General features: G+C 44.8%; 1 protein-coding gene across 3 annotated transcripts; it reads left to right on the top strand.

Moving 5' to 3' along the window:
• The first annotated feature begins 9,274 nt into the window (after positions 1 to 9,274).
• Positions 9,275 to 16,857, top strand: LOC120023716 (protein transport protein Sec16A-like). 3 transcript variants are annotated; one of them, XR_005472730.1, is made up of 6 exons: positions 9,275 to 9,814; positions 10,892 to 10,948; positions 11,049 to 11,148; positions 11,249 to 11,422; positions 15,921 to 16,058; positions 16,237 to 16,857. XR_005472730.1 is itself a non-coding variant. In XM_038967782.1 (5 exons), exons 1-4 carry the CDS (start codon positions 10,600 to 10,602, stop codon positions 11,419 to 11,421), a joined length of 516 nt encoding a protein of 171 aa, XP_038823710.1. In that variant the 5' UTR covers positions 10,508 to 10,599; the 3' UTR covers position 11,422; positions 11,543 to 11,608. The 3 variants fall into 3 exon arrangements, 1 of the variants encoding a protein (XP_038823710.1); XR_005472729.1 differs by lacking the exons at positions 15,921 to 16,058; positions 16,237 to 16,857 and adding an exon at positions 11,543 to 11,608 and having other exon boundaries at positions 9,287 to 9,814; XM_038967782.1 differs by lacking the exons at positions 9,275 to 9,814; positions 15,921 to 16,058; positions 16,237 to 16,857 and adding exons at positions 10,508 to 10,785; positions 11,543 to 11,608.
• Positions 16,858 to 20,654: the final 3,797 nt, after the last annotated feature.

The raw sequence follows: 20,654 nt of genomic DNA, 5'->3' as shown, positions 1-20,654 counted from the left end.
CAGAACATTTTTGAGTTTGTGTTGCAGGAAGCAAATTTCTGCTTCAAAAAGCTAGCCTTGGCTTTTCTAACTGCCTGTGTATATTGGTTTCTAGCTTCCCTGAAAAGTTGCAAATCACGGGGGCTGTTCGATGCTAATGCAGAACGCCATAGGATGTTTTTGTGTTGGTTAAGGGCAGTCAGGTCTGGAGAGAACCAAGGGCTATATCTGTTCCTGGTTCTACATTTCTTGAATGGGGCATGCTTATTTAAGATGGTGAGGAAGGAATAAAAAATAAAAAAATAACCAGGCATCCTCTAATGACGGGATGAGATCAATATCCTTCCATGATACCCCGGCCAGGTCGATTAGAAAGGCCTGCTCGCTGAAGTGTTTCAGGGAGCGTTTGACAGTGATGAGTGGAGGTCGTTTGACCGCTGACCCATTACAGATGCAGGCAATGAGGCAGTGATCGCTGAGATCTTGGTTGAAAACAGCAGAGGTGTATTTAGAGGGCAACTTGGTTAGGATGATATCTATGAGGGTGCCCGTGTTTACGGCTTTGGGGTGGTACCTGGTAGGTTCATTGATAATTTGTGTGAGATTGAGGGCATCAAGCTTAGATTGTAGGATGGCCGGGGTGTTAAGCATGTTCCAGTTTAGGTCGCCTAGCAGCACGAGCTCTGAAGATAGATGGGGGGCAATCAGTTCACATATGGTGTCCAGAGCACAGCTGGGGGCAGAGGGTGGTCTATAGCAGGCGGCAACGGTGAGAGACTTGTTTTTAGAGAGGTGGATTTTTAAAAGTAGAAGTTCAAATTGTTTGGGTACAGACCTGGATAGTAGGACAGAACTCTGCAGGCTATCTATCTTGTCTGAAAATGTTGTAGTTAGGGATGAAAATGTCAACATTTTTGGTGGTCTTCCTATGCCAGGATTCAGACACGGCTAGAACATCCGGGTTGGCAGAGTGTGCTAAAGCAGTGAATATAACAAACTTAGGGAGGAGGCTTCTAATGTTAACATGCATGAAACCAAGGCTATTACGGTTACAGAAGTCATCAAAATAGAGCGCCTGGGGAATAGGAGTGGAGCTAGGCACTGCAGGGCCCGGATTCACCTCTACATCACCAGAGGAACAGAGGAGGAGTAGGATAAGGGTACGGCTAAAAGCTATGAGAATTGGTCGTCTAGAACATCTGGAACAGAGTAAAAGGAGGTTTCTGGGGGCGATAAAATAGATTCAAGGTATAATGTAAAGACAAAGGTATGGTAGGATGTGAATACAGTGGAGGTAAACCTAGGTATTGAGTGATGATGAGAGAGATATTGTCTCTAGAAACATCATTGAAACCAGGTGATGTCATCGCATGTGTGGGTGGTGGAACTGAAAGGTTGGATAAGGTATAGTGAGCGGGGCTGGAGGCTCTACAGTGAAATAAGCCAATAAACACTAACTAGAACAGCAATGGACAAGGCATATTGACATTAAGGAGAGGCATGCTTAGTCCATTGATCATAAGGGTCCAGTGAGTAGAGGTTGGTTGGGGTCACGGCGATTCAGACAGCTAGCCGGGCCATCGGTAGCAAGCTAGCATAGGATGGAGGTCTGTTTTTAGCCACCTCGTGGCTAAACAGAGTTTGAAAATCAGTTATTCAGAGCCTTGCAGAACTGTACGGGAATAGCCAATTCCAGAACCTCCCCATATCATCCACAGGGGAATCCGGTGGAGAGATTTAACCGTACACTGTTGTCAATGTTGCGCACACTAGATGAAGAGGAAAAAGGCCAACTGGGGTGATTATCTGAACAAGGTCATTCATGCATATAATTGTACCCGCAGTGATGCTACTGGGTTCTCACTGTATTTCCTGCTATTTGGAAGGGCTCCACTGCTACCTGTTGACCTTGTCTTTGGGTTACAGATAAAGGAACAGGAGAAATCATACCAGGATTATGCTAAGAAGTGGCAGCAACAGATGGCTGAAGCCTATGACATCGCCAGTAGAAACATGGAGAAATCAACAGCAAAGGGAAAAGCCTACTACGATCGGAAGAAAATGAGTTCGGTTCTGGTCTCAGGGGATCGTGAACTGGTGAGGAACATGTCAGAACGTGGGGGTCAGGGAAAGCTAAGATCACACTGGGAGGACCAAATACATGTGGTGGTAACCAGGAAAAGTGATGACAGCCCTGTCTATGAGGTCAAACCCGAGAGCGGTACAGGCAGGGCCCGGGGTCTGCACCGCAATATGCTCATGTCATGTAATTCCCTACCATTTGAGGAACCTATTGAAACTCCCAGTAGAGGTCTGTGGAGAAGGGATCCACCCCAGCAAAATCAGCAAAATGGGGAGAGCGCTGAGTCTGAGATCTCAGATGAGGATTCTTATCCAGTATTCATCAATAGGCCACGTAGGGATAAAGAGAGCAGACAGAGTAGCACACAACTAGTATCAGATAATAGTGAGGAACGGGGTCAGACTGATACAAACTTCACTGTGAAGGAGTGCCAGCCAGTCCTCAGAGAGAGCCCGGAAGGACAGGGGTAAATATGGAAACAGCTGAGGGCTCAGAGACTCAATCATCTCATGATGAAGTGGACACTGATTCATTGGGGTCACCCATGATCTTTCCCCGCCGTTCAGCCCGGCAGAGGAGGCCCAGAGACATTCGAACCTATAACACTTTTGGGCTGCCAAGCTCTTATCAGGATACCAACTAGAGATGTTCTGATGTGTATATATTTTCTTGTTTACCTTTACTAATCACAGTGTGATAATATTTAGTGGGGGTTGCGTCTGCCCATAAAGGCAGACTAGACATGTCTAGATAGTTATATGGCTGTTAGGCCAGTTTTTTCTGTTCTCATGACCAGTACTTACATCTTCTGTTTGTTTTGAGGCTGGTGAAATGTTTGGGACAACATTTCGTTTTTGCAGGGGGGTGTTGTAAGCGGTCTTAGTACAGTTGTATTCCAGCCACTAGGAGGTACTCTGGTGAAGCCCATGGGAAATAAAGAAATATAGTTTAAGTGAATTGGGAAAAGTAAGAATGAAAAACGAAAGAAAGTCTGTAAACGGCTGTTACCTGTGCTGACATGATTAAAAGTGAACTAAACTGTACTTTTCGCGTTGTAGTTTATATGATAAGCTCATTGGAAGGGTAACATAAACAGATACATGTGCTGCCTTTCCAACTGATGTGAAGTTCCAACACAAATATTCATTTGAAAAAGCAATAGACTTTCACATTGTAGGCCTGTTGTATAAATAATGTAATCATAATATATGCCATTTAGCAGATGCTTTCATCCAAAGCGATTTACAGTCATTTGCACATATGTAACAGTATAACTTTAAACCGTCCCCTCGCCCCAACACGGGCGCGAACCAGGGACCCTCTGCATACATCAACAACGGTCGCCCATGAAGCATCGTTACCCATCGCTCCACAAAGGCCGCGGCCCTTGCAGAGCAAGGGGCAACACTACTTAAGTCTCAGAGCAAGTGACGTAACTGATTGAAATGCTACTAGCGCGTACCCGCTAACTAGCTAGCCATTTCACATCCGTTACACTCACCCCCCTTTCAACCTCCTCCTTTTTCCGCAGCAACCAGTGATCCGGGTCAACAGCATCAATGTAACAGTATAACTTTAAACCGTCCCCTCGCCCCGACACGGGCGCGAACCAGGGACCCTCTGCATACATCAACAACTGACGCCCACGAAGCGTCGTTACCCATCGCTCCACAAAGGCCACGGCCGTTGCAGAGCAAGGGGCAACACTACTTAAGTCTCAGAGCAAGTGACGTAACTGATTGAAATGCTACTAGCGCGTACCCGCTAACTAGCTAGCCATTTCACATCCGTTACACATACATTTTACGTATGGGTTGCACCGGGAATCGAACCCACAACCCTGGTGGTGGGATCGGCATTCTCTACACAGGATCATCATTTATAATGTAATGTGTGTTTATAACAGTGAATGACATTGATAATAAAAGTCTATAGCAGTGTAATAAGTGTTTATAACAATGTACAGCACATCTACCAACGCACCGATGCGTTTCAAGAGCCTAGACTATTTTGTTTCAGAATCCTCAGACCCCTGACAGGGAGTAGCATAGGGGATAATGCCATCTAGTGGAATGGAAATTAAACTATTATTCCAGATATTATTTAATAAAGAATATTGAAAACCTAAATTACTTTTCAGAGATCAGAGAAACGAAACAGAACGCATCTTGAAACAGGGAAATATACTACAATTTGTGATGTGTTCAAGTAAACGATGGACTTATAATTTGAAGCTTTTTGCTCGATTTGGAATGTCGCTGATTTCATGTAGCTCTCCTGCGCATCATTTACTAAACAAAATCCCGCAAACGTAAAAGCGCCAGAATTAAACATCGCGAGATTGTAACTATGTGTGAGTCAGAGATTTGAAAGCTTTCATCCAAAACGCTTTCATCCAAAACGATTTACAGTAATGCGTACATACATTTTACGTATGGGCGGCCCAGGGAAATTAGACTTTTTCTAAAGTTTTTCGAAGCAATTTCTTTACCTCTTTCTTTGTAATACTGTATGTATTCAATCATTTCGAATTGATCTCTTCCCAATGGGCACATACATCAATTACATTTTTATTCCATGTTAGTTCAACGTAATTTCATCGAAATTACATGGAAAAAACATTGATGCAAAGTGGGTTTATTGTGTCACAGTGAATTTTATAATCTGCAATCAATTTCATTATGTTTTCATGTGCCATGATTCTGACATTTGACATATGATCCTCATAGGATTAGGCTAAATAGTTTCAGTGGTGCAGTAAATGTAATCTCAATTCAATACGATGTGCATATACGATGTTCAATACGATGTACATATAGCCAATATAGCTATTAAACCCATGTTCAGTGACTGTAATCTGTGACGCAAGTGGCCGAATATGTTTGTGACGTTCCATGGAAACCACGGTATTGTTTAAAACTCGATTCTGATTGGCTTGCAGGTCATTCTACAGCGTAAATTATAAATGAAAACGTGCTTTTATATCAGTGTGACAGATTCACAATACCGAGCGTGTCTCAAACCGTACCGCGCTTTTATCTGCCTAAAGGTATCTTCACCCACGACTGGATAGGCTTTTTAGATACGCTTGTCCAAGGTAAGGATATGAGTCAAACTATAGCCTACTTTTAATCTTTTAGTTCCGAACTCAAGTTACTCCAGTCAAGTGATTAATCGTAAAAGTTAGTTGTTTTGACTGAGCAGTCCAATGGCCAATGCTGTTTTTGGACTATGACACCCTCTGCTATATACTATGATGAGCCAATAACATGCATAGATTATACATTAGGCATTGCACAAATCAGGTCAGAATATAAAGTTGCTATTTCCGTCAACTCAAGTTACTCAAGTCAAGTTACTCAAGTCAAGTGATTAATCTTAAGAGTTAGTTGTTTTGACTGTCAAAACAAATAACTGATGGATTATTCCAAATTAAATTGGCAATTATGCATCACAAATTCACAATATTACTTGTATTTCAATTATTCATCCAGGCCCAAGACATAAAGTCGCCTGAAAGCTGTGTAGCAATAATTCCAGCTCCTGATCCATAGGATGGTAATCACATACATGATTGGCTTAATCAAGAATCATGGATACCTTTCATGTGAGTACTCACACGCCACATTTTTTTTTACATACCTCAGAAGGAAGATACCTCAATATCTGGAAGCACTGTCTCATGTACAATTGTTAATGCTATCTCTGAAATGTCTAACAAAATGTTGACTTGATCGTTTCATCAAGACCTTCTCATCACAAGTTGGAACTAGTTGTCAACATTGGGACAGTGCTGCCCAAAATAACAGGGGCCAATATTTTCATGGAGGTAAGCACTACATTTCTGATGGGTTTAAAGACTGTATTACATTATCTAAATTTGAGAAAGTAAACCCCAGCTGTTGTTATTCTTTTCACAGTGCCATGAATGTTCTTTTCACAGTGCTCATTATGCCATGAATGTTTCATTGCTGAACAACCATAGATATTTTTCCTCTAATTTGGCTCCCGTTCCTCCAACAGTGAGCAAGACCTGCCAGCAGAGCTCACTGGAGCAGGGAGACAACCCGTCATCCTTTTGGCGCCTGACAAAGTACACTTTTTTTCTTCTAAATAACACTATAGTAATATCATATGCACAAAGTTACATTCCTAATAAGATTGGTGTTAAGTGAGAAAGAATCCTAAAGATGGTCCAATGGGCATGGTCTGAAGCCTCATTATCTCAGTATGTTGAACCACCTGATTTCTTGCAGGCTTGAGATTCAGATCCTGCTGAACGATGTTAAGCAGTCGATTAACCACATGCAGGGGACGCTGAACACCATGCAGGGGCAGTGTATTGAGTTGCAGACTGCCATATCTAAGGTAGTGTCAGATGAGTCTCAGATACAGAAGAATAGGTCTATGGTGGTATGGTGATATGGATTGAGATGGTGATTATAATAATGATGACTAGCGGTACCCCACCCTACTGGCGGTAAATCATTGGATCTGATTAATTCAATTCAATGCAATTCAATCTTTGAGGACTGCAACCATAGAAATACAATTTCTTTACACTAATAATAAGCTATTGTCAACTTCCCGTCTATGGTTATCTTGCTCATTGCTCACTGTTACCCTATGTGTGCAACTATTATTGATTTATCACAGAAAAATAATTTGGTTGCAAATGTACCTGGTACCATGTAAATAATTGTTAGGCTACTCATTTTGAATCCACCGGTGGCAACTTGTGTGACCATAAAAGTCTGTGTGCGACTGGGCACAGTTAAATAATTTGGTTACTGACCTGCCCTACATCATAGAAGGCCCTTCAAGTCGGAACTAGGAAATTCGGACATTTCTGACTCGCTAACTCGTTATGGAATGATGATTTCAAGTTTCCCACTTGTGAAGTATCAGAATCAACCAGTAGGAAGATCTACGCTAATAACTTACATTCATTTAACTCTGAGGTTCCAAGTTTCCGATGGCATGTGAATGCGTCAATAATTGCCATGGTAATTTTGAATGTTCAGTCAGTGAGCATTATGGGTAATTGTCCTACATACTCACATCAAATGCTGTAGTAACAGTGTCATTCCAAACACAATAAATGTGAAAATTAACAAAGATACAAAATATTGCTAAAGTGAAGAAAATCAACTCAAAATTGTAGGAGGAAATGCCCCTGCAGCAGGGAGGCTTACGGTATTATAATATATTGTAGATAACATTAATATAATTTGTGTATTTACAGTATCAGCACACATACAAATGAAAGTATATGCTATGGATTGATCTACACTGAGTGAACAAAACATTAAGAACACCTTCCTATTGAGTTGCCCCCCTTGGTGGTGGACCATTCTTGATACTCAGGGAAAACTGTTGATCGTGAAAAACACAACAGCATTGCAGTTCTTGACACAAACCGGTGCACCGGGCACCTACTACCATACTCTGTTAAAAGGGACTTAAATCTTTTGTCTTGCTTATTCACCCTCTGAATGACACTCATACACAATTCATGTCTCAATTGTCTAAAAATCATTCTTTAACCTGTCTCCTCCCATTCATCTACACTGAGAAGAAGATTTAACAATTGATATCAATAAGGGATTATAGCTTTTACCTGATTACTCTGTCACAGAAAGAGAAGGTGTTCTTAATGTTTAACACACTCAGTGTATGTGTAATTTTTTTTACCTTTATTTACTTAGGCAAGTCAGTAAAGAACAAATATTTTTTTTCAATGAAGGTCTAGGAACTGCCTTGTTAAGGGGCAGAACGAAAGATTTGTATCTTGTCAGCTCAGGGATTTGATTTTGCAACCTTTCGGTTATTAGTCCAACGCTCTAACCACTAGGCTACGCTGCCGACCCAATGACGTTATAGATTCCAAGTGGTTGATTTTTTAGGGAATGACTATATGCTCTATATTATACCTGCAGATCATCATAGCAGCCGAAGTTGCTGTGCAGAGGGAGGAGATCGTCCGAGCATCAGGCCTCATCCCGTCACATAGTGAGGGTATCCTTCAAACAGCCAGTGTCCCTGCACAGAGGGAGGGGATTCTCTCATTAGCTAGCATCAATGCACAGAGGGAGGAGATCCTCATTTCGTCAGGCCTCATCACTGCACAGAGGGAGGGGATCCTCCAAACAGCCAGTGTCCCTGCACAGAGGGAGGGGATCCTCCAAACAGCCACTGTCCCTGCACATAGTGAGGGGATCCTCCAAACAGCCAGTGTCCCTGCACATAGTGAGGGGATCCTCCAAACAGCCAGTGTCCCTGCACAGAGTGAGGAGATCCTCCAAACAGCCAGTGTCCCTGCACAGAGTGAGGGGATCCTCCAAACAGCCAGTGTCCCTGCACAGAGTGAGGGGAACCTCCAAACAGCCAGTGTCCCTGCACAGAGGGAGGGGATTCTCTCAGCAGCCAGCTTCAATGCACAGAGGGAGGAGATCCTGATTTCGTCAGGCCTCATCACTGCACAGAGGGATTGGATCCTCCAAACAGCCAGTGTCCCTGCACAGAGGGAGGGGATCCTCCAAACAGCCACTGTCCCTGCACATAGTGAGGGGATCCTCCAAACAGCCAGTGTCCCTGCACATAGTGAGGGGATCCTCCAAACAGCCAGTGTCCCTGCACAGAGTGAGGAGATCCTCCAAACAGCCAGTGTCCCTGCACAGAGTGAGGGGATCCTCCAAACAGCCAGTGTCCCTGCACAGAGTGAGGGGAACCTCCAAACAGCCAGTGTCCCTGCACAGAGGGAGGGGAACCTCCAAACAGCCAGTGTCCCTGCACAGAGGGAGGGGATTCTCTCAGCAGCCAGCTTCAATGCACAGAGGGAGGAGATCCTCATTTCGTCAGGCCTCATCACTGCACAGAGGGATTGGATCCTCCAAACAGCCAGTGTCCCTGCACAGAGGGAGGGGATTCTCTCAGCAGCTAGCATCACTGCACAGAGGGAGGAGATACTCCGATCATCAGGCCTCATCCCTGCACGGAGGGAGGGGATCCTCCAAACAGCCAGTGTCACTGCGCAGAGGGAGGGAATCGTCCCAATGGCCAGCGTCCCTGCGCACAGGGAGGGGATTGTCCCAAAGGCTAGTGTTCCTGCTGAGAGGGAGGAGATCCTCCGATCATCAGGCCTCATCCCTGCACAGAGGAAGGGGATCCTCCAAACAGCCAGTGTCCCTGCACAGAGGGAGGGGATTCTCCAAACATCAAGTGTCCCTGCACCGAGGGAGGAGATTCACCAGTCAGCCATTGTCCCTGCACAGAGGGAGGGGGTTCTCCGAGCAGCTAGCATCACTGCGCAGAGGGAGGAGATCCTCAGAGCATCAGGCCTTATCCCTGCACATAGGAAGGGGCTCCTCCGAGCATCAGGCCTCATCCCTGCACAGAGGGAGGGGATTCTTCCAGCAGCTTCTTCCATCAGCTACTATCAGAATAATAAGCTCCTCAGAGCATCACAACTCACCCCTGCACAAAGGAAGTTGAGATTCCTGATAGCCAGTGTCACTGCGCAGAGGAAGGGAATCTTCCCAAAGGCCAGCGTCCCTGCGCACAGGGAGTGGATCGTCCCAAAGGCTAGTGTCCCTGCAGAGAGGGAGGAGATCCTCCTCACAGCCAGTGTCCCTGTGAAGAATGAAAACAATCATCCACAACCACCTCCCATCATCCCCATGGTGGCACCACTGTGGAAATGGGATGGTGGAGCGTGTCCTCCACCTGTGGATTTCTATTCCAAGAGAAGAGGTCACTTAACCTTACCTAATTAGTAAAGAAATTACCATTGTGATAGCTTGATAATAAGTTGTGATAGGTTAAATGTATGGCTCATGTGAGTGTATATCTGTAATACTTTCATGCATTTTCTACATAACACAGGTTTAGCTACATTTTACTTTTACATTTTAGTCATTTAGCAGACGCTCTTATCCAGAGCTACTTACAGTAGTGAGTGTATACATTTTCATACTTCCTTGAATCTCTCCAGGATTTCGCATGGATTTTTAAAATATTAAATATGCTAGATTTTGCAGCGACAATTACGACATTTTGCATAGTAATATGCAATTGTTTTGTCCAATTTGTTGCAAAAATGCGCTGACAAGGGAAAAAACTGTGTTGACATGTGGCTTGATTGAACCATATTATGCAGTAAATGTGCGGTGATTGGTTGAAATTGCGAGCCCTCTTTTTGTACTGTGGTAATGGGTCAGTTCTATGCGATAATATTGTGATGATGTGACTATTTTATGCAGAAATAGTTTGGTGATTGGTCAAATTTGTAAGCCCTCACATAATATGCAGGGAATTGTTGATTTTGCAACCAAAACAATGCGATTGCAGAGTCCTGGAGTAACCTCCCAGTAATCCCTGTGACTGCGTGTAGGTTAAGATTGGGTTGTAACAGAGTATCAGAGCGAGACGTTCCTACCTGTCAGCCAGTAATTGTTCTGTATGGTGACATGAGCAGAGTGGCCTGACTTCTCCCACTTATTACAGATGTCCGACTTAGATATGTTGAGCATCCTGCTATGATGTCCATCACCAAGCCGGAACACTCCGATGCCAACCCTCAGTTCCAGACTGGCAGCCGGCCGGTGGCTGAGCCCGAGACCCCTGCTGTTCACAATAACAGTGGAGGCTGGCTCAGCTGGGTCTTTGGGAGTGGAAGAGCTAATAAGAAGGAGGTTCATCTACCTGAGGACAAAGACAGATCTGTAAGGAACTGGTTCTTAACACTATATTCTATGTAGAGACAATTGAGTGGATTTTGTTTTATTTTTTTTGTGGCTTGCTTCACATTGCTAATATCTTCTTCCTCAGATTGTCTGGGATCCAACTCTGCACAGATGGGTTAACAAAACTGAGCCCAAGGCTGAGGTACTTAAATTCAATTCAATTAAAAACAGTGAACAACCATTGTATTTCAACTGTGATAATATTACTAACAATTTGGAAAATGTGTTGATGTGTTTTACAGAACAAGTGTGTACCACCACCTCCACCGATGGGGACATATGGATATCAGGGGAACACTGGCAGTGTCCCCAAAGGAGTGAATCCTTACTCTATGAAAGCAGGTGAATATTGCTTTAGAATACATGTGGTTTAACCAAGACTGTGTCAGCCAATCATAGATGTCCCTGGTGATCTCCTGCTAACACCTTCCAAAACTACCAGCAGGTCTATGGGGCAGCAGATACCCTACAATGAATTACAATGATAGGACCAACTCAAAGCCTCCAAGCCATGGGCCTGGACTGCTTCCTAGACAGCTCTCTGGCTTGCTCCCTCCTTCACACTTTGACCTCATGGCACCAATGGTTGTGCCACCTGACACTCTACCCTACTGAGGTATGACTCTGAAAAATCCTTCCAAATTTTATTCATTCATCATTAACTGAGATTTTACTTTAACATAGCAAATGGCTGAAGTAGCAAGAATGTTAACTATTTTTTATTTTTGACCAACAGGCCATTTGCCCAGAGTGGATTTGCCATACATAGATTTTTTCAGCATTAAAAAACTTCAGCATTAAAAATCTATTAAAAGATGATCTTTTAATTAAATCTCTCCTTTGTGTCCTCATGTTCACATTAATTTGATGTGTTCTATCATCGTTTACAATGCTTATTGCTTCTGCATTGTTTTACTTACTGACAAGTATATATTATACACATATATTTTATTTTAGACATTACAAAAACATATTTTTGTGCATTTTGGATTTCCTGCATTTACTTACTGTACAGACAAGTATATTTTATACACATATAAAAAAATGTACATGTTTTTTTAATGTATTCCATAGACAGAACAAAATATATTTAGATGCATTTTGAATTCCTAAATGTCAATATTTTTATTTTCTATGTCATGTGTTTATTCCCATTTATGTACATCCTGTTTACACCTCACACACATGGTCAGTGGCTTAAATAAGAAGACAACAGTAACATGTCAGATATAGTTTAAATGTATTCATTGTTGAGTTTGCACCCCAATATGACACTTTAAATATTTCACAGAAGACTGAAATGTAACAAAACACCTATTGTGTTTATTGAGATGTACACTGAGATGCTCAGTTGGTCAATATTCCCCTCCAGTGATTCCCCAACATCTTGTCAACATGGGCCTCAATGATCTCAAATATATTGTCCATGTAAAAAACATGTCTGATTATAATTAATAATGTCCGACAATACCTTTTAATTCTATGCGCTATACATTTTGCTAGCATTTTTGCATCACAACACTGAAGTGTAAGGGGCCTCCAATTTTTTTATGGACTGGATCTTTATATTTACCACTTTGAATCCTGTTTCAGTAATAATGAAGGAGTGGTTAAAACATGCTAATAACGGTCCTCTGAGTATATCAAAAAAGGTTTATCAGAGTTATTGACCTCACAAGAAGTCAGATTCGAGTAACTTACATTGTGGTGCTGAAACTTGAAGCAGCAGCCACGGCACAATCAATCGGAAATGGACAGCTCATGGTGCTGAAAGTTTGCAAATTTGAGTAAACATTCATTTTAAACGTCTTCATTTTAATTAGGGATATGTGTTGCAGCCTATTTCTTCCTATTTAAGAAATAAGAGGTAGGTCTACCTGTTTGACAGATGAAAAGAGGCTATAGGCTGCTATATCCATAGATATGTTAGTCAATTCCTCCACCCGCCATGCACTCTTTAAATAGCCCACCTCTTTATCTGTTAAGACTTACAGCTATTATTGTCACGTTCCTGACCTTATTTCCCTTGTTTTGTCTTTATTTAGTATGGTCAGGGCGTGAGTTGGGGTGGGCTGTCTATGTGTGTTTTTCTATGTTGGGGGTTTGTGTTCGGCCTGGTATGATTCTCAATCAGAGGCAGCTGTCAATCGTTGTCCCTGATTGAGAATCATACTTAGGCAGCCTGGGTTTCACTTTTGGTTTGTGGGTGATTGTTGCCGTGTCTGTGTTTGTTTCGCCACACGGTACTGTTTTCGTTCGTTTGTTCACGTCGTTTATTTGTTTTGTATTTTGTCCAGTGTTTTTCGTCTTCGTTTAAATTTATTAAAAGCATGTATTCAAACCACGCTGCGCTTTGGTCCGATCCTTGCTCCTCTTCAGACGAGGAGGAAGACGAGCGTTACAGAATCACCCACCACAAAAGGACCAAGCAGCGTGGTAACGGGCAGCAACAGCAGCAGCAGCAGTGGCCAAAATCTTAGGACTCCTGGACATGGGAGGAGATTTTAAACGGAGAAGGACCCTGGGCACAGGCTGGGGAATATCGTCGCCCCAAAGCTGAGCTGGAGGGAGCGAAAGCTGAGCGGCGGCGATATGAGGAGGCAGCACGGCAGCGCGACAGGTACGAGAGGCAGCCCCAGAATTTTTTGGGGGGGGGGGGGGGGGGCTAAAGAGGAGTGTGGCTAAGCCAGGTAGCAGACCTGAGCTCACTCCTCGTGCTTATTATAAGCAGCGCGTTACTGGTCAGGCACCGTGTTATGCGGTTAAGCGCACGGTGTCGCCAGTACGTGCCCAGGGCGTATTGTGCCTGCTCAGCGCGTCTGGTCTCCGGTACGCCGTTTCGGTCCAGGGTATCCTGCGCCGGCTCTGCGTGCTGTGTCTCCGGGGCGCTGGGAGGGTGCAGTGCGTCCTATGCCTGCGCTCCGCTCGTACCGGGCAAATGTGGGAGTGGAGCCTAAAGGAGAGGTGCGCGTAGTAGGCACTAGATCTCCAGTGCTCACCCACAGCCCGGTTCAACCTGTGCCTGCACTCTGGAGGGTCCGGGCTAGAGTAGTATTCCAGCCTGGGGGAGTGGTGCCAGGGCTAGGCACCAGAGCTCCAGTGCTCTGTCCGTCTGCCCAGCACCGCCTGCACTGCCCGTCTGCCCAGCGCCGTCTGAGCTGCCCGTCTGCCCAGCGCCGCCTGCACTGCCCGTCTGCCCAACGCCGTCTGAGCTGTCCGTCTGTCCAGCGCCGTCTGAGCTGCCCGTCTGTCCTGAGCCTTCAAAGCCGCCCGTCTGTCCTGAGCCTTCAGGGCCGCCCGTCAGTCAGGAGCCGCCAGAGCCGTCCGTCAGTCAGGAGCCGCCAGAGCCGCCCGCCAGTCAGGAGCCGCAAGAGCCGCCCGCCAGTCAGGGGCAGCCAGAGCCGCCCGCCAGTCAGGAGCAGCCAGAACCGCCCGCCAGTCAGGAGCAGCCAGAGCCGCCCGCCAGTCAGGAGCAGCCAGAGCCGCCCGCCAGTCAGGAGCAGCCAGAGCCGCCCGCCAGTCAGGAGCAGCCAGAGCCGCCCGCCAGTCAGGAGCAGCCAGAGCCGCCCGCCAGTCAGGAGCAGCCAGAGCCGCCCGCCAGTCAGGAGCAGCCAGAGCCGCCCGCCAGTCAGGAGCAGCCAGAGCCGTCAGTCAGCCAGGATCTGCCAGAGCCGTCAGTCAGCCAGGATCTGCCAGAATCGTCAGTCAGCCAGGAGCTGCCAGAGCTACCTGTCACGCCGGCGATGCCGGAATTCCCCCTCAGTCCGGTGCTGCCCCTCAGTCCGGTGCTGCCCCTTAGGCCAGTGGGGTTAATATGGAGGGTCGCCATTAAGAGGAGGCCACGGAAGCGGGGATTAACTATGGTGGGGTGGGGACCACGACCAGCGCCAGAGCCGCCACCGTGGACAGATGCCCACCCAGACCCTCCCCTATAGGTTCAGGTTTTGCGGCCGGAGTCCGCACCTTGGGGGGGGGGGGGGGGGGGGGGGGGGGTACTGTCACGTTCCTGACCTTATTTCCCTTGTTTTGTCTTTATTTAGTATGGTCAGGGCGTGAGTTGGGGTGGGCTGTCTGTGTGTTTTTCTATATTGGGGTTTTGTGTTCGGCCTGGTATGATTCTCAATCAGAGGCAGCTGTCAATCGTTGTCCCTGATTGAGAATCATACTTAAGCAGCCTGGGTTTCACTTTTGGTTTGTGGGTGATTGTTGCCGTGTCTGTGTTTGTTTCGCCACACGGTACTGTTTTCGTTCGTTTGTTCACGTCGTTTATTTGTTTTGTATTTTGTCCAGTGTTTTTCGTCTTCGTTTAAATTTATTAAAAGCATGTATTCAAACCACGCTGCGCTTTGGTCCGATCCTTGCTCCTCTTCAGACGAGGAGGAAGACGAGCGTTACAATTATGTATGAGAGGGTATGCCATAGGCCTACCTTTTCTTAAAGAAAAGGGCAAAAAGTACACTGTTAGTTTAAGATTTTGAAGAAAATTAAACGGATGTGATTATATACAGTTATCTATAACAGCGCTTTGGTCCGCGATACTTAATGCTAGAAACAAGCTGTAAAATAGGAATACCTGGGAAAGACGTGACTCTGCATATTGGGATTGTTGTTTAATTTGGAAATAATCTAATTCTGTCACTATCAATTGATTAAGCTATTCACGTTCTGAACAATAAAATAAATTTAAACAAAGACAGCTTTTTGGAAAACACTTTTGACCTCTCGTTGGGTTAAGCCAAGGAAGAAGATTAGCCAGCAGTTGAAGCTTACATTTTTCTGCGTCAGTAGGCCTACTCGGTCTGGGGTGGAAAGGTAGGCCTAACTTGAAAGTACCATGCTCAGATCCCTATTGACGTCTCAGAGTTAATTATTTGCAAACGGGTTCAGTTTCGTTGCAAATAATACACACTTTTGACATTGTAGAAATATAATAATATGAGGACTATCTGTCTATACTGTAATTTCAGTCATTTGTGATTTATTAAAAAAGTTTCTACTAATACTGTATGGTAACTCTATTGAAGTCCACTCTTGTACAGCACACTAAAGGTGAATCTCTTTCTCTACAATTTAGGAGATTTTAAGATATTTTGTTGTTTGTGATGGTACTCTAGGTGCGAGGGCCATCCTGTGCCACCAGTCAATTGATGGTGGATGACCTTCTGACCCCGTGCTCGCCAGGTGACCCGGCTGCCATAGAATTGACCTGGATGGATGTGCCTAGCGACAAGCTGCTGTAGCCCATCTGCATGGTGAGAAACACACATTCACAGCACAGACATACTCACATTCACTGTTCACAAACATACTGGAACATGCTGTTTCAAACATACACATCCAGGCATTGCAAACTGACTCTCACATTTGTGTAATTGCTGAACCATGCTCATGATTTTGTTTCTCTTCTGTGTGTGTTCCTCTGCCCTCCAGTCCGACATGCTGCCCTCACTATATACCACGCAACCCACAGTCAACATGGAGGTCTTGTTCAAGGTCAGGAAGTTCACAGAGGACTTAGAACAGGAGGGTTGAGAGCTCCTGGGTGGCAGGGGCTTTACTACTTCTTACTCAGTCTCTCCTATCAAGACCCAACTCCAGTCAAAGAGTAGCTACAGTATTACAGCAGTATTACAACACTACGAACCTGCATTGGCAAGAATGATGGAGCATTTTAATTTACACACAATTGTGCAATGGAAATGTTTTTTTTTTTGCATATCCCAACTCCCCCTGAGACACCCACAAGTGCCTTGCTCAAGGGCACAGCGACATTATTATTTATTTTCCCACTTTGTCGGCTACGGAATTTGAGCCAGCAACCTTTCGGTAACTGGCCCAATGATCTAATCTTGAGGCTACGTGCCGCCACTTAGAATGTAGGGTGACTCCCCTAGTGGGTCCTGAACCCAGGTCAGCAGCACTACATTGCTGTGTGTCTGTATAGTTGAGGGTATATTGGTTTAGTAATACTCATTCCAGTTCTGGTCCCAGAGGGGATCTCAATACTGTTACACGTAGCCATGATCACCAAGCTACCCTTACTTAATTAAACCTGAATTCAAAAAGAACAAGATGTGCTTGTCATTATTTTATTTTAACTTGGTGCTTAATACAGTTCCAGCCGCTAGGGGGTACTCTGGTGAAGCCCATGGGAAATAAAATAAATATAGTTTAAGTGAATTGGGAAGAGTAAGAATGAAAACTAAAGAAAGACTGTAAACGGTTGTTACCTGTGCTGACATGATAAAAAGTGGAGTAAACCGTACTTTTCGCGTTGTAGTTTATATGATAAGCTCATTGGAAGGGTAACAAATTTGGAGGCACCGCTGAGATGTATTTTCATTTGAGCACCGGCCCATATTCCTGGAACAGACAACGAGTGAGAGACATTGGGAGAGTAGCTAGCTAACGTTAGCAGGCTAACCACCTAACGGAGTGTAGCTATCTTGCCATTGCCTGCATTGTCGTTGTTGCCACGTGAGTAGGACAATATGAGTCGAGAGAGGGAAATGTTGTTGGATGAAATCGAACAGAGTTTATGGACTTTAACTGAGGACAATTTACGGCACTTGTGTGTAGTTGTGGAATAGGAGGTGTAGATGACTGAAGTAAAAGGAAAGAGCCATCGCGCTTTGCGGCGCAAATTGATGGAAGATTACTGTGAGAAGGAAGCTTTAATGGAATCAGAGGATGAGGGAATGTCTTGTCTGCTTCAACTGAAAGACGAAATCAAAGGAATATCGGACTCTGAGGATACTGTGAAAGTCTGCCTTACAAATCCCAGCCAGTCGGCGCCAACGAGGCAAGTGGACAGCAATATGGAACGCCGTTTGGGTCTTTGCGTGTCAAAAAGATGCACGTCAAATAACACTATTTGACACGTCAAAATAAGCTTCTTTAGCAATCAGGACCTGAATATGACTCCAGGTCACACAATAATTTAACACGTTCATTAATTTTGTACGTAGTTATTGCACATTGATTACACTCTCACTCGTATTTCATATGCCACAAAGATACGTTAAATCTGCCTGCCATTGATATTTAACTGTACTCAAGATAGCTAGCTAAAGTTAATTGTTCATAATCTAACGTTAATTATGGAATCTATAAAACGTTAACTAGTTACTGCTGTATAGTAACGTTAGCTAGCTAGCGATGTTGAATGAAGATACTTTTTTTGAGCTAGTTTGTAACTAAAGTACGTTAGTTAAAACTGCATCGCCTGTCAATGCACGGTTGTCTTCATAGGTCGGAGGCTCAGAGTTGGCACAGTTTAGACAAGAGAACACTTTAGGGGAACTACATGCAGATAAAATGTCACTGGACCCGTCGGGTCTGCGGTCTATTTTTCAGGCTAGAGACCATGTTGCGGAGCCTTCGGTGGGCAAGTGGTCATTTGATTGATGAAGAGATGGCCAGCAATCTAATTGCTGTTGCAGAGGAGTTCCTACAAGAGGCAAATGACATCCAACAACGGGAACCTTACGAAAATGCCAAGTTGTTATATTTATATCATTTTTTTTTGGTATGGCATGTGTGGCAAAGGCTGAGATTGTATCATTTTACTTGTCCTGTGTTAAGTCTCCTGTGTCAAGTCAATCAATGAAAAAACATTTGGTTGGCCTATAATGTTGTTCCTATATTCTATATGGTGATCTTATAGTTTTTTAACCTAAAGTTTTTAGGAGTGTATTTTGTAATTATTTATTGTATTTTTTTATTTCATTGTCCTGTCAAGCGCCTTTGGAGGGGAGGCGGTATCACATCACCAAGGAGCAGCTTGAGTTCCTCATAGATTGTCATATGACCATCAGACAAATGGCAGATGTTCTCAATGTGTCGCACTCTGTGGTCAAGTTGCGCATGAGGTAAGTTACTGTAATCTAATAAAGCAATTGTAACACAAGAGGGAGATCTCTACATCCCCTCTAGATTTGATCACATTCCTGATTGATGTATCTTGTTGTGTTATTTTTGTATTTAGTCATTTTCAGCTTTTCAGGTCCTACTCACTGTTGTCAGATGCTCAGCTGGATGAGAGGATCAAAGAGCTGATATCAATAAAAACAGAATGGCGTCACTATAAGAGAAAAAATGGTTTTGTAAAACAAATGCATCTTGTTTTTTAGGTGTAGGATTGTTATCCATGGTGCTGTGGAGGGTTACAGCAGACTTGTTGTGTTTCTGAAGGCCTCTGACAACAACAGGACCGCCACAGTCATGGAGTCATTCGAAGCAGCCATCACCAGCTACGGAACACCATCCCAGGTGAGATGTGACCGGGTGGTGAAAACAACCGCATCTGTGCCTTCATGGAGCAGTTCAGGGGTGGTGAGAGGGGAAGTGCCCTCAGAGGAAGGAGCACTCACAACCAGAGGATAGAGCGGCTGTGGGGGGACGTCTGGCATGGAGTCTCCAACGTTTACCATGACCTGTTCACCTTCTTGGAGACGGAGCAGATCATCGATATCAACAATGAGGTGCACCTGTGGGCACTGCACTTTGTGTTCCTGTCACGGGTGAACAGAGATCTTGCTGTGTTTGCCAGTCAGTGGAACCACCATGGGCTGAGAACTGTTGTTCGTCTCGGGTTCCCTGGCAATGCAGAGGGCCAATCTGACAGCAGTAAGGGATTTGTTCGCCCCAAATTCAGCCACCATCAGCTCTCAAGCCACCACCTCAGTTCCTCCAACCACCACCTCAGCTCCTCCAACCACCACCTCAGCTCCTCCAACCACCACCTCAGCTCCCCCAACCACCACCTCAGCTCCCCCAACCACCACCTCAGTTCCTCCAACCACCACCTCAGTTCCTCCAACCACCACCTCAGTTCCTCCAACCACCACCTCAGTTCCTCCAACCACCACCTCAGCTCCCCCAACCACCACCTCAGCTCCCCCAACCACCACCTCAGTTCCTCCAACCACCACCTCAGTTCCTCCAACCACCACCTCAGTTCCTCCAACCACCACCTCAGCTCCCCCAACCACCACCTCAGCTCCTCCAACCACCACCTCAGCTCCTCCAACCACCACCTCAGTTCCTCCAACCACTGGCGCCGCAGCTCTTTATTGGTCGTAATGGGTGATTGTGCCACAAATCCAGTTCACCATCATCACACACAGATGGAACTGTTGCGGACAATAATTCCATTGGAAGGCCCCAGAGGCAGCCTGGGAGTTGACAATCTACAGAGGGTTATGGCAGTTATATCTTCAGCGCCACTCGTTCCTACTTCAACCTGACTTACTACATACACCCCTGATACTCCCCTACTGGGATGAGGGATTGGACGCTATATCTTCAGCGCCGCTCATTCCTTTTAATCAGTTCATTTTTATAATACTATTATACATTTTATAATACTAACATTCCCCCTCTTTCACACACTGTATGATTTGGTCTGTAGAAACGTACGATAGACATCTTCAACTCTAAACGGATGGGGACCAGAGTTTAGACACAGGTGGCCTTAACAAAAGTTAAGTACTTCCCCATTCCAGTACGATTCTGTTTGGTTATATTTGGAGAGAGTCAGATACTGTTAAGATATACGGCCGATGGTTATTGTATTTTGCTCTATTGCGCTTTAGCACAGCATTCCATCTGCTGAGACAATATTTGTCTTCCACTCAGTACAACACGACCCAGGAGAGGCCTACTGCAAGCACTGGTTTGGAACCTTCAGAGCGTGCCTGCTGTGGGAGGACAACAGAACATTCCGAATGGACATTATTAAAACAGAACTTACATTTTTGTAATGCCCAATCGGGACTTTTATAACTTGTTAAAATAAATAATTGTGTGGAGAACGCCCTATAGTTAAAAAAATAAACTATGAAGAT

This window comes from Salvelinus namaycush, chromosome 28, assembly GCF_016432855.1.
Source record: "Salvelinus namaycush isolate Seneca chromosome 28, SaNama_1.0, whole genome shotgun sequence".
NCBI classification, from domain to species: Eukaryota; Metazoa; Chordata; class Actinopteri; order Salmoniformes; family Salmonidae; genus Salvelinus; species Salvelinus namaycush.
Note: the sequence above shows the minus strand (reverse complement) of the source record. Positions and strands in the feature narration are given on the sequence as shown.

Excerpts from the sequence above, each read along its gene's own strand:
- LOC120023716 (XM_038967782.1), top strand. The coding sequence starts at position 10,600 with ATGATGTCCATCACCAAGCCGGAACACTCCGATGCCAACCCTCAGTTC. Across the intron at positions 10,786-10,891 it reads CTGAGGACAAAGACAGATCT|ATTGTCTGGGATCCAACTCT; the intron begins GTAAGGAACTGG and ends CTTCTTCCTCAG. Across the intron at positions 11,149-11,248 it reads TCCTTACTCTATGAAAGCAG|CAGGTCTATGGGGCAGCAGA; the intron begins GTGAATATTGCT and ends CAAAACTACCAG.